Source organism: Atractosteus spatula, chromosome 19 (genome assembly GCF_055471065.1).
Source record: "Atractosteus spatula isolate fAtrSpa1 chromosome 19, fAtrSpa1.hap1, whole genome shotgun sequence".
NCBI classification, from domain to species: Eukaryota; Metazoa; Chordata; class Actinopteri; order Semionotiformes; family Lepisosteidae; genus Atractosteus; species Atractosteus spatula.
Genome location: NC_142724.1, coordinates 4,056,918 through 4,070,003, shown reverse-complemented (window position 1 = coordinate 4,070,003; position 13,086 = coordinate 4,056,918). Strand labels below are relative to the sequence as shown.

General features: G+C 43.5%; 1 protein-coding gene across 3 annotated transcripts in view; it reads left to right on the top strand.

Moving 5' to 3' along the window:
- nol4lb (nucleolar protein 4-like b) overlaps nt 1-13,086 on the top strand; it is a 112,674-nt gene that overhangs the window by 18,489 nt on the left and 81,099 nt on the right. The window contains exons 2-3 of one of the 3 annotated variants that reach the window (XM_088937477.1): nt 4,027-4,182; nt 8,032-8,143. In XM_088937477.1, coding sequence (XP_088793603.1) covers nt 4,027-4,182; nt 8,032-8,143 — 268 coding nt within the window. Of the gene's footprint in view, nt 1-3,972; nt 4,183-8,031; nt 8,144-12,484; nt 12,550-13,086 lie in introns of those variants that run through there. The other 2 variants (XM_088937474.1, XM_088937475.1) reach the window with 2 other exon arrangements.

Sequence of the window (13,086 nt, the reverse complement as noted above, 5' to 3'; positions counted from 1 at the left end):
TCTCTTGGGGTCCGTTCAAGAAATGTTTGTATTTCCAAAATCTACAAAGTATTCTTCAAATTCAGTATTTCTGAAAATGGTACATTTCAGTAATAGTTGTTCATCTGTTAATTAACTTAATGACACTTTTAATTACCCTATTAAAATAGACATTGGACAAAGAGGTCTCATTGGTATTAAGCACGCTAGCCGATGCTGATTGTACAGGTGAAATCCCTGTCCTGTAAGATGCGGCGTTCTTCCAGTGTAGTCACTTCTTGTGAAGTACTTGCCTGTTAATGTTTTACAGGGCTGGTTTATTGTTCAGAGCTTTGACTTTGACCTGTTATCTCCTGCCTTCAATATCAAACTAAGGAGCTGTGACCCCCCCCCCCCCCACCCCAGTTCTCAATAACGGGCATCTTCTGTCACAAACACTCCTTGCACAGCCTGCTGATGTGCCCACCAGCTGGGAGCGCTTAACACCCTTGTGTTTCAACACGGGCCGACGTGTCTCTTCCCCGGAGTACAATTCCAGAGTTCTGTTTAGAAGACCAGCAGCCGTTTTTATATGTGGGGAAATAATAAGTACCTACGGTCCTGTTCCTTAAAAAAAAAAAACCAACCCTAAACAATTAAGAAATCAGGGTCAATAGACAAAGAGTGCAGGACGAACCAGGACCTGTTATGATTTCCTGTTTCTTTGAGAAACAAAGGCTTTTGAGCTTTTCCTTCTGGGTGTTTGTATTTTGCAATGACTGCCTGTTGAGGGATTTCCGCACATTTACGATATAAACAGACATTTTCCCCCAGGGCTGAAGAGCAGCGCTTGTGTCTTCAGCGGCGTCCATGTGAATTTTAACATGTGTACTCGCACAGGGCGTATGTGAACTGTGAAAGGTATCATGTGAAGGATGCACAGTACCTGCCTTTGGAACAGAGTGTGTTGCGCCTCCCCCCTCCGTCCCCTCCCCCTGAGGGAAACACAGCCCTTAATATAAAAAATAGGAAGAATCAGCTGACCCCTAGCAAGTGAAGGTGCCCCAGCTGTAGGAGGCTGGATTAGCTCTTCCCTGCCAGAACTCTGCCTGTCCTGCACACTCTGCTGTGTCGCCATGGAAACACTCATTACCTGGCTTGGGGGAGAGCGTGCAGGCTGGTTGGACTGGCAGCTCTTTCAACAGGCCCCTCTCAGGGCAGCTCAGGGGAGACGGAAGGGCCTCTTCCCTGCAACCTCCCCCCCCCCCCCCCCCCAATCCCCGGCCTGGGTTCTCGTCCCCCAGACAATAGACTACAGCACAGTTGCTAATTACTGGTGGTTTGGTGTGGTAAACATTAACTGCATTCCCCGGGCAAGAAGAAAACAGAGGGCCAGCTCCAGGTCCCGTTTTCAAGATCCGCGTAGGAGACATCTACTCCGAGGAGTGCCGGGATGAGTCAGCTGTTGCCTGTTTTAGTTTTTTTTTGTTTATTTATTATTGTTCCCGTGGTCTTTATAGGGAAGAATCCATCGGGGGGGGGGGGGGGGGTGGTCCACGATGCGGAGTCCTTCAGCACCCGAGATTCCAGAAAGGGTTCTGCGTTGAACTCGGTGAGGTGATTCCTTAAAAAAAAAAAAATCAGCAGGATCCCATCAAAGACAAAATAAAAAGGCGACCGTGGCTCGAAATAATCGCCGCTGAAAGGTGGGGGGAAAAGTCTGGGTTGCCGCTCCTCAGATGGTGAGGCACGCTAGAGAAAGTTAACCTTTCGTACCGCGGCTGTAGTTCGGCCGGGTGTAACGATCTGCCATTCTGCCCGCAGCCGAGTGCACCTGCCCTCGGAGGTCAGCTCTGGTTTCTATGGAAACAAGGTTAGCCTTTAGGTAACCGGAGTGCATCTCTCTGGTTTTTAACAGAGCATTGACTGAATTGCACAGGCAGTCTAATCGCTAATCTTTCATAACTAGTCTTAGGTGTGGGACTAAAGGAGACGAAAATATACACGACCAGTTAGTGTAGTCTTTGAAAATAATTGTGACTCTTCTGCTTGAGATATCAAATGCTGTGCGAATGAGCCTTGTTTTCCTGATCACTCGCTTGCTTCTTCAGATTCGTTCTTCTGTGAACCATGAAAATATGCTCTAGTATACTTTAAGGCAGGCCGGTTTTGTGTCCGGTTGTTTTGACTTGTTCTGAAATCAGCTAACATTCTAGCAGGGCCTGTGATTGTCAGAATGTTGTTCATTCAAGGTCAGCATCATGCTCCAAATGTATCTTTCATGGTTTTAACCCACAGAGCCTTCCACCAGAGATCACAAGTTCCTGTTTTATGATTCTTCGCTAGCATTGGCAGAGATAATGAAGCATTACTGTTCTTTCCCTGATCATTCTTAATGAGGCTTTAATATTTAAATACAGGATGGTTGTGATGGCTGGGCATTGCATTGCTGTGTTGTAATAAATAAAGCGCCTGTTTTTGTTGGTAGAAGAAGCTCATAGAACCGTAGCATCAGTGCTAAAGACCAGCTGCTTCAGCATAGCGTTCAGGAGTACTGCGTTTCATACTGATTTGATCTCCATCTTCTTGAGTGACACCTCACCCTCCAGCTACCCTCCAGTATCACTCTTTTTCACCACAGCAGGAGGTCACACAGTTCTTGTAGACTAGAGTGAGAGGCAGGGTTATTTATGGGGGGGTTGAGGGTAGTCTAGAACATGAGGACCATGGAGCAATGAAAAATCTGATGTTTCATCTAAAGGGCGGCAGCATTAATAATAAAAAAAACTTTCCCTCATGCATTAGGGGTGATTAATGACAGGCGTCTGGCAGGGCAGCAGGCCCTATAGCTGCTCAGCTGAGTCCCAGCCTTCAAGCATCCTCCTAGCCAGAGCCCATGCAGAGCGACACTGGTCAATACTTTTTAATTAAGTTGTGGGTTTCCATGCAGCTTGAGGTGTAAACAGTCGGCTGTGTCGTATCACTTAATGTACAGCTGACAGAAAACTATTCATAAAGGTGTGCGCCTTAAAATGATCCATTCTTTAAATAGCCAGTAGAATAACCTTTTTTAAACCCTGTCCTAAGCGCAATAGAAAATGTGTTTTAGTCACAGATCTAATCGTAATATTAGAATGATGCTTATTAGAAAGGTTGCTTAGAATATTACTGAGCTGAAGACTGAGTCTTTTGTATAATAAAATCATGTTGACAAATGAATGATGATGCTCAGCTGTAGACCTTTTGTGACAAAAACTTTTATTTTCTAGGTTACAACTTGCTACTTTGACTTTACTTTGTTTAAAACAAAAATGCTGTTTAGAAAAAAAAACGTCCACTGGGACAGCGCCTGTTGTGGTTAAATTTCTTCTTTTTTTAAGCTTGTCCGTTGCAGCTGCCACGTCTCTGGCACGACTTTGGCTCTGTGCTCCGAGCGTTTGAGGTCGATAAGCCTGTCAGAAAGTAGAAAACTTTACCCATGAGTCATCTGAACTCCCGACAGAGGGCTCGATGCAGAGGAAGTTTAGGTTTTTATTTCTCCTAATGTATCTGTGCTCAGAGTCTGCTTGCAAATAAAAAGTTGATTCATAGCACGACCTCTTTCTTTTTGCTTCATACTATACTGGCCACTCAAGTCCCTGTGTGGTAGTACTGAAACACATTTTCAGCGTGGTTCAGATCTAACCTCCAAAGCAAAAATGCCAAGGTAACTTTCAGTTGCTTGCAGAAAAAGATTATTCTTGCTGCAATTTTTTTTTTTGGTTGTTCCATCAACTAAATATTTGCCTTCTCCTTGGAGTTTGTAGAACATACTAATCTGGATGGGAGCCTGACTTGGCTGTCCCAGTGGTGGAATGCTGTACAGTATGGGTTGATCCCAATCCGGATAAAAAGTGTGTATTATGTAAGCTATAACTGTACTGTAGCTATAGATAGTGTGATAGTGAAACAGGAACAATCATTTTTTTGGTCTGTTATTCACAAGTTATTCTATATTGCTGCTGATCACTCTTTGCTCTGGTGATTAGCAGGTCAGCATGAGCTTACGCATGTTCCTCTCTGTGGCAGTGTGTGGACGGGGTGCCAGGCCAGGACACCTCCTCCCTGAAGCGGGTGGCAGTGGTGGAGGACTTCTTCGACATCATTTACGCCATGCACGTGGAAATTGGCACCGACCCCAACAAGGCCCCCAAGCACGCTGGCCAGAAGAAGACCTACAAAGCAGTAAGATAAGCCCGTCAGCCCCTTCTTCAGCCATTCTGACTTTTCACCTCTGACTCTCCTTTAAGATTCTCCACCGCTGTTTTCCAGTGCCTCTTGGAGACATGCATCAGCAAATAGCAATTACAGGAACATAGATCTGCACTTGTAGAGTTTGTAGGTCGTTAGCAAGGCGTGTGATCTGCACAGTGCTTAATTGTGGAGTGGCTGCAAAAACAGAGTCTCTCTGGTGGCAGATTGAGGCAGAAATCAAATTTGGGTACAGTCTGAACGGAAGTTAAAATACAGGCTAATGCGCTTGATGAACAGTTCAAACTATGCAAGGTAGAAAATCTGACTTCTCAAAAAATCTGACTGCCAAAGCCAGTATGTTGTGTGTTTGGAATACAGATTTTTATTTTAATTTTTTACAACGTGTTGGATGTTATACTTTGCTCACCCCAGATGAGACCCTCTAAATAAGAAGTGTAGCCTTGCAGAAGATGTTATAGAATATTTTTGTCTCCTGCTTCATTCATTTATTTTTAAATTCTTATGATACCTTATTTAAACTCAAGTGTCAATAAAACCAGTGTTTTCTTTCAGAATGCCAAATATTAAAATACAATGTGTCAGTGGGACCCTGCTGTTTCAGCACTGTATATGACATTCATCTTCACCATGACGGAGTCCTAGGCTGGTGTTCGTTTATGGGACAGAGCACAGTCTGTCAGTGGAGGGGTATTCTCAGCTAGACCACAAAGATGTACATATTCTAATCTATGCGTGAAATGTACTGTATAGTCGTGCAAATACCCCGTGCACGAATTGACCCATTGGAGTGTTTCTGTGCACGTTTTCAAGGATGCCTAAGAGACACATTTAAAATAATGAAAATGTTAGATATCTGTTAAAACTGAGAAGTGAGACTCATGCTGAGCAAATATGATGATCAAACCAGTTAATCAGTTACAAGGAATGGGATGAATTCCAGAGCCCGCAGGATATTGACAGTGTCTGCACCTCCATTTGCTCATTTATTCCTATTAAGAAAGGCAGTGACGCAGATCCATGGAAATTAGAGATTTTTTTTAAAAAGAGAAAGGTGTAACTTTTTTTGTTTCCTACTTTTAGAAATGTCAAACATAAATCTGGAGGGATATTTTGATTTGGGACTGCAAGTGTCTTGCTTTCTTTTTTCAGGGGACAGGGCTAGTCTTATGATTTTTTGTCCAAAATGCTGTTTTTTTTTCTCTCCTGAATGGGTGCTTGATGCACAGAGGTCATGGGATAATTTAGATTAAGTGCATCATTTCATGAGTACAAAAATAGTCTTCATTTACTCTCTCTTGACAGATTATCAGAAAACACTTGTTATATTACAGTACAAGGGTGTGCATCTTTTTAAGTTAATTAGCCACGACATTGAAGTGTATCTTTTGTATGCTTGTCACTGCAGTCGGAGTCCAACTGTAAAACAATCATCCTGTTCATATACCAGAATTTCCACTGGGGCATGTTAAATTTTAAGAAGTACTGATCTGAGATGCTTTGTCAGGTAGTTTTATCTCTTAGTGGAAGGATTTTCCCCCTCTTCTGGCCAAAGGAAATACTGCAGCCTTTGAAAACATATCACTACATTTCTGTACCTTTTTCATTCCTGTTTTCTGTTCTCAGAAACCTAATATGTAACATGTTATCTTAGCCTGGTGTAGCAAAGCACAGTGAATGCATAAAGTCCATAGGAAGGCATATAAATTAATGTGAAATAAAAAAAGATTACCTTGCAAATTGTCATAATTAATCTTTCACAAAAGTAGCAACTGCCGGTCTAGACATGCCTATATAAACCCTGCATCTGTGTCGCTCACTGCAACCCCTGCAATGGGGCCTGAAGAAAGGAATTAAAATGTGGGGATGACATGAAAAGTGTAGACTAGTCCTTGAAAACACAGCTGGTGCTAATACTGTCAGACATTGGGAGGCAGAGGCTAATCCCAAGGAAGCTCCAGGGAATCCAGTTATAGACGTTACTGGAAAGCTGGAAAGAAACGCTAAATAAAATGAATCTTATCGGGAGAATGAAGGGCCTTGTGTAGCCGAGGAGGTGAGTTTCCAGGCAGCGGGACTTGGCCCTGTGCTCCTGGAGGCGTCCTGACTGAACACGTCTGGCGGCAGGCGTTATTGAGAGCCGCAACAAAAACCGCCAGGGGTCCCGCCGCGCGGGGTCAATCCAAGGTCACTTGGGAACGCCAGCGGGGGAGCGGGAGGGAGCTGGCACTGGCGCTGGCACGGAGAGTGGGAGGAAGGGCGCCGCGCTCCTGTGAAGAGAGACCTCCTGCTCTCCGGATGGGGGCGGGAAGGGAGCATTCCTGTGGAACGGCGCTCGGTTCTCGTCTGCCCTGTGGCGGTGATGGCATCCCCATCACACGAAGCCCCTGGCACCTGATGGCCAGCTGGCAGGGGACTCGGGTTATTTAATTGTTTTTAACGAGCCTGTGCAGCTTATGAAATTGTGCGCTGCAGCTTTTCAAATTAGTGTTCAAATTCTGGCTGAACTGCCTCACAGAACCAGAGAATTGACAAATGCATACTGTATTTAAAAATGTGTCTCTTTTGTTTTCAGTAGAAAGCCACTTTTAGATAAGGTATCCTCCTCTGTGGGCTGAGGGAACAGTAAATTTTCTGTGTAGACACTCCTACATGGGGTGTAAAATTCCTTCTCTGCATCAGTAAGCAGGCTTGCATGAAATGTCTTGGAAAGCATCCCATACAAAGCCCATCATTTCTAGGATCAGGGTTCCGGGGCTCTTTTTGTTTTAAAGTCGCCAAAGCTCCAGCTCCCTCTGCTCTGGGAAACACGGACTGACAGCAGATCTCTCCCCTGAGGCAGTGGTTGACATTTCTCTCCGAGCTTTGGAGGGCAGTAACGGAAGGAAAAGACGCTTTGGAATCCTGTGGCTCATAACCGGGGCCTGTCCACTCTGCAGGGCATTAAAGTCAAATGGAGACGCGTTTCGTGGGGAAAGTGAGAGGTCTTAGAAAGTGCAAGGGTGGCTGGGACTTCGAGAAGAGCACAACACAGTCAGCCTAGCAGACCCGCATTACTATTTAGCAGACTTAGGGAGACAGAGCAGGGATGACATGACCTCAGCAGAGGCAGATTACACAGTCCGCGGGTTTTTTAGGTGGTTTTCCTTCTCTGCTTGGAGGGAAAGCCACAGTCACGGGTGAGAGAGAACTAAATGGGGAGCCTGTGCATACACAAGGCTTGCTCTAGCAAATTACCTGCCTTGGCAACAGGAAATCTAGCAAAGCATAAATAACAAAGCAGAAATAAAAAGATATAGCAGCTTTTTTTTTCTGAATGCGTCAATATAAGACCACCTTATGTCGGTACCACACTAAAAAGTGTGCTTTCTTTTCTCTATTCTTTCATTCTTCTGAGGCCTTGAGCCACGAATGCTAGTTCTAGCCTTGAGCCTGAGTTGCATACAAAAAAATGTCATTACTAGACCACGTCCCGTGGAGGATAGTGGATTCACATGAGCACAATATCTGACGCCCCTTATCACGCAGATGAAATATTTCTGCAACAACAAGTCAAAATTAAACTGGATTCCAACTACATAGCCTAGGCTAACATGGCATTAAGTGTAAGCAATTATTATTATTACTGTGTTTCAGGAGGATTGTTAAGTTAGTATTTTCCTGAGCTTTACAAGACTATGCATGTTCTTTTATGTAGATCTGAGAAATAGATCAACAACTTCTTATTGCTCATCCATGCATTGTGAAATGTGTTATCCTGATTTTGTGAAGATTAAAAAAAAAATCAAACACTGAAACAGCTGATTTTTTTCCCCCGGGCAGATTGCGGAGACGTACGCGTTTCTCCCGAGAGAGGCAGTCACTCGCTTCCTGATGAGCTGCCACGAGTGTCAGAAGAGGATGCACGTCAACCCCTGTGGAGTGGAATCCAAAGGTATGGATGATGGACTTGAGGTCCGCGGCCCCAGATGGGGAAGCAGACCCTGCCAGAGGTTCCCCTTGCGGGGCGGCCGAGTGCCTCGATCAGTCAACGCCTCTGGACGAAACAGGGCTGGGGGAGCAGTTCCCCTCGGAATTGTAACTGGTCGGTCAGTTCCAGTTCGGCACTGAAGCTGAAGTTTCAGGTTCAGTGAGTGGGATCAGAGCAGGAATTGACCAACTGAGATTTTACATCAAGAGTTCCAGGACTGGGCGGTGAAGTTTGCCACCAGTGCCAGGGATTACCCCCGAGTGATGACTCAGATCCATGGCAGCTGGGTGTCTCCATCCTCATCCTGCTGATCAGCATCATCCTCTGGTGTTTGTCAGAGGATGCATTGGTGTGAATAGGGAATCTATCCATACAGACGTCACAATTTAATTCAGTCTATTCCGTCTTTTCTACCTTCAGTCTGCATTCTGTAATGTGCCCTAAAGGATCAAATGGATTATAGGGGCAAGGCAAAGGTTCCTCTATTTATGTTTATCTGTTAGAGGCTTCATGCAAATTAAATTTAACAGTCTTTCTCTTTGAGAAAGGGATTTGAATATTGCAGATGGAGAAATATCCTGCTGTATTATAAACTTGGCTTCTTTAAACTCATTTAAACTGTCCTTATCGTGTACCTGACCCTTCATGGAGTATCATACACTGCTTGTCCCTAGTCCCTAGTGTGCACTCTCTCCTTGTGGCACTGTGGGTACTATTTTGCACATGTTTTGGGCAAAATATAGATAGGGAAACAGGTTTTCTCTCCTTTGTTGTGTATTCTGAGTAAGGATATTTATTGCTTTTGCTAAGTGATGACTCCAGTCACGGTCTGTCTCAGCAGCCTGCCTGGCTGGTCTCACTGCAGGTAAGAAGATGTTGGCGCAGGGCAAGAACCCCTTCCTCCATCACCCCTAGATCCTGGCCTGTCTTGACACTGGTGCTCTCTACTGCTCGGGTCCACGGTGCCAGTTGGTTGGGCCAAGATGGTCAAATCCTTATTGGTCAGGGCTTGTAGAAACACTGACCATTGTTTTATGGGTCCCCTGCTATGGACCTGGAGAGTGGAAACCCCAATAGGGTATGTGTAGGGGGGTGTAATGGTGCGATTTATTGTTTTTGGAAAAGCTTATAAACAGCATCAGTTCACAAAACACATCAAGGTACTCTACATTTAAACAGCCCCCACTGACATTTGATTGATTTGAAAGTCAGGGTGCAGGTTGGGAGAATGCTACTGGGGAAATATGGGGAGTCTGAATCAGGGTGGGGGAGAGCATCTCTCAAGCAAGACTATGTAGTAGTGCAAGCTGCCCCTTGCACTATTGTTACAGATTTTGTTGTGAAATAGGGAATGTTTGTTGTACTGTTCAATTCTAACTACTAGAGATAAGGCATCTACTTTCAGCCGTTTTATGTTGCTAACTGATAGAAATACATTCACTTAATCTGAATTCCCTTGACATTATATTTTAAAAATAAGAAAGTGACTAAGGTGACCGGTGTCTAAGGCGCACAGATTTCCCACAGTCCCCTAAAGGGTGCTTCTGCCTACCCCCCAGGCCTGGTGGAGAATTATTAATGCAGTCTGTCTCTTTGGAAGCAACACTACACCAGCACACACGAGCCAGGCCATTGTAGTAATAAAGAGCGGCACACAGTCTTAAAAATAGCACCCTTGCCTCTCTCAGGCAATCATTTATGCAGGCTCCTGCACATTCTAAATCCAGCCAAGTGAAGCAGGAAGTCTATTGATTTAAAGGAGTGAAGAGGGTTAGCAAGTATTTTATAAACAGTGCAAAAGACAGACCTGAGGCTTGAATCAGAGTGCATTGTTAAAACAGTGTTTTGATACGGAACAAGCTGTGCAAGGAAATAAGTAACTAAGCTAATTGCTGATCTTCCCTATGGGTCTTTTATCCCCTCTGCCTCAGCACTTTGTATTCAAGGTTCAAAAATTAATTATTGAATAGAATTAATTACTGTGCATGGTGCCATTTAATTAGATGCATGTAATCAGGGTGCTTTAAACACCGAGTTTTTCAGACTGGAGGTGATTTTGTTTGCTGACATTGTCCTATATAACCATTGATTTGGGGTTCTAGCACAGATTGCACAATTGTGCACTGTGTTGTCTCGGCTCAAGGAGAGAAAGTCAGAATGCACTTTTCTGCACATTAACTTTGACTTAAATAATGCTGACTTCTAATCAGCATAATTTAAAGATGTGTATATATATAATCTTCTCAGTAAAAACTTTAAATCTAGCCTACAGCCCATCATACATTTAGGATTTCTGAGAATCTTGAGCAAAGCCATGAGTATCGATCAGCTCAGCTTGGGTGTGGAACACTGTTCCTTGATCCCAGTGCAAGTCTAATGGGTTGTTTGATTATTTCAATTGATCTGGACTGGATTGGCTTAAAACACCCCAGTTTTGCACAATTTAGGACTTCAGTGGAACTGCTGATTGCCCCATGGATGTGTTGAGGGGGGTGCTTTTATTTCAACAGAATGCACAGTACTCTAAAAGCAGAAGTAAAAATAGTTATATCACCTTTATTACTGCCTCACTATTATCAAATTACCAAATTTAAAATCTGCTTGTAATAAGTTATAGAAAAGGGGTGTTGTAGTGATTTTGTTCACTGGGAGAAAGCCAAATGCTGTCTAAAAGCAAGTGAGATTGTTCTTCTAAGGTTCAAATTATTTACAGCTAGTATTTTATGATACAGTGCCTCTTTTTCTTCAATTCTGCTTTTTTCTTCCTCTTGTTGCCTGGAACAAAGGGAAAAATCTACTTGTCTACTTTTCAGAGGGTTGGACTGTCTAAAAATAAATGTTATCCTATTTATAAATACCGAAGGCTGTGATATTCCTAATTGTATAATTTCACATTTGTAGCAGTTTGCAAACATAAACATTTGACTGGGTAGAGCATCTTGTGATTTGTTTTTCTTTTTGCACCTCCACAACGAAACAATCCACTGGTACACAATTTACGATATTGACAGTGTTTCCAAAGGCCTGGTAGAAGAGAAGCACAACTCTCTGAGGCAAACTGCAAACTGCAGGCCCTCAAAGTTACTTGGCCATCTCGGAAGTGCAAGATATTTAATCTGAGTACTAGTGCTCCTGTTAAAATGGTGCTCTTTATTTCATTCCTTCGTATCTGAATTGATGATTTCTAGTATTAATGGTAGAATGGGAGATTTGTGGCATAAGACATTATACAACACCAATGATAGGGCATTGGTGTTGCTCTCTCTATATAAAGCTCTGTTTTATAAAAAGGTCTGTATATGAAGGAAAAACAGAGTGAGAAGCTCAAAAAGATACTGAATAACAGAAGACAGGTTGGAGCTCCAGTTCTAACCCCAAGCTGCTCGTTTGGCGCAGTGCGTCTCTCTGCTGGACAGAGACATACTGCAGCACTGAGTTGGTGCAGGTGTGTCCCTCTAGTCTAGTGGACAGAGACACAGTACAGTAGTGAGTTGGCACAGGTGTGTCCCTATAGTCTAGTGGACAGAGACACAGTGCAGCGGTGAGCTGGTGAATACAGATTTGTCTTTACGCTTTGACACATAACGATACACTGGCTCTTCCTGCATATCTATATTGCAGCCTCTACTTTCAAGAGAGCTGAGCAGTTGAGGCTGTGCTTTGATTTCAAAATTACTCCTTTGGGAATATGGGAGAGGCTGGCTCTGTTCATGCTTTAGTTTAGCTCTCGAGATCCATTTTGCAGTAACAGAGATTCTGGCAACGGAGATATACTGTGTGAGCCAATGTGGTAAGGGGCATAAAGTGCCGGCGTACTGGTTTGAGTAATTATTATCTTGTTTGTGGAAACATGGTGCTCGTGTCGGAGGAAGGCATGCATGTCATCTTCTTCCCACCTGTGCTGGCATGAGGGTTGCAGCAGTGAGTCGTGCTGAGCTGCCAGTTGGCAATTGTGCACTGGGGGCGGATGAAAAAAGGAAAAATGAGAAAGAGGAACTGGCGAAGACTGGTTTCCCAGCCTATGCGGGCAAACTTGTTTTCCAGCTCCTTGTTCATGTGCTGAGCTGTTCTCCCTTCCAAAGGCTGTACCAGAGCCACGCTGCTTTTGAGTGGCAATTCCCCTACCTTTCAGCTCGGCATGGAGATCTGAGTTTGGTTATTGAGAAAATAAATAAATGGACCTGCGGCATGATAACGGAGTTTGCAGCAGATGATTTCCTCTACTGTGGATTGAATTTTTAAATTTGGTTGTATTGCTCCTCATTGCTTTCCTAGGTCCTATTGTCTGATGACAGTCTCAGTGCATTGCAGACTGTGAGCGTGGCAGTATTTCCATATTTACAGGTAGCGTGAATCTCCTTCAGTTAAAGGTATGAGCAAACTTCGCAAGCAGGCTCCTTTGAAAGATAAGATGTAATATATTAATTAATTTGTCAGCATTTAGTTCTTTTAAGCTTTGATGCTGGCTGAACTGGCCACATATAACCGCAGAGAGCTGCTTCTCTTTTATCTCCCTTTGAATTGCCTCCAGTAATTGGAATGACCGTGAAAGGGTTCAGCTTAGAACAAGTGTGACATTTATACTTCTACATCATGCCTGCTTATTTTTATTTAGAGCGTTTTAATTTCGTTTCGTGTGCTGCTCCAAGACATGTTTAATAATCCTGATTGCATTTGTAACAGTTGTTTTTTTAATCATCTGAATTCCCTACATTTGCATGATTGCATTATGGCTCCTCTGACTAAATAAAAATAACCATCCTAAAGTTTTTTAAGTTTGTAGTGAAAACGTGGCTCCTGTAGCAAGAACGCTTGCATACTTTTTGAGCAAATGTTTTAAATGTTTTAGAACATCATAGCAGAAAAGAGCTGATATGTTTTGTAAATACAAAAAAAAATGCCAAGAC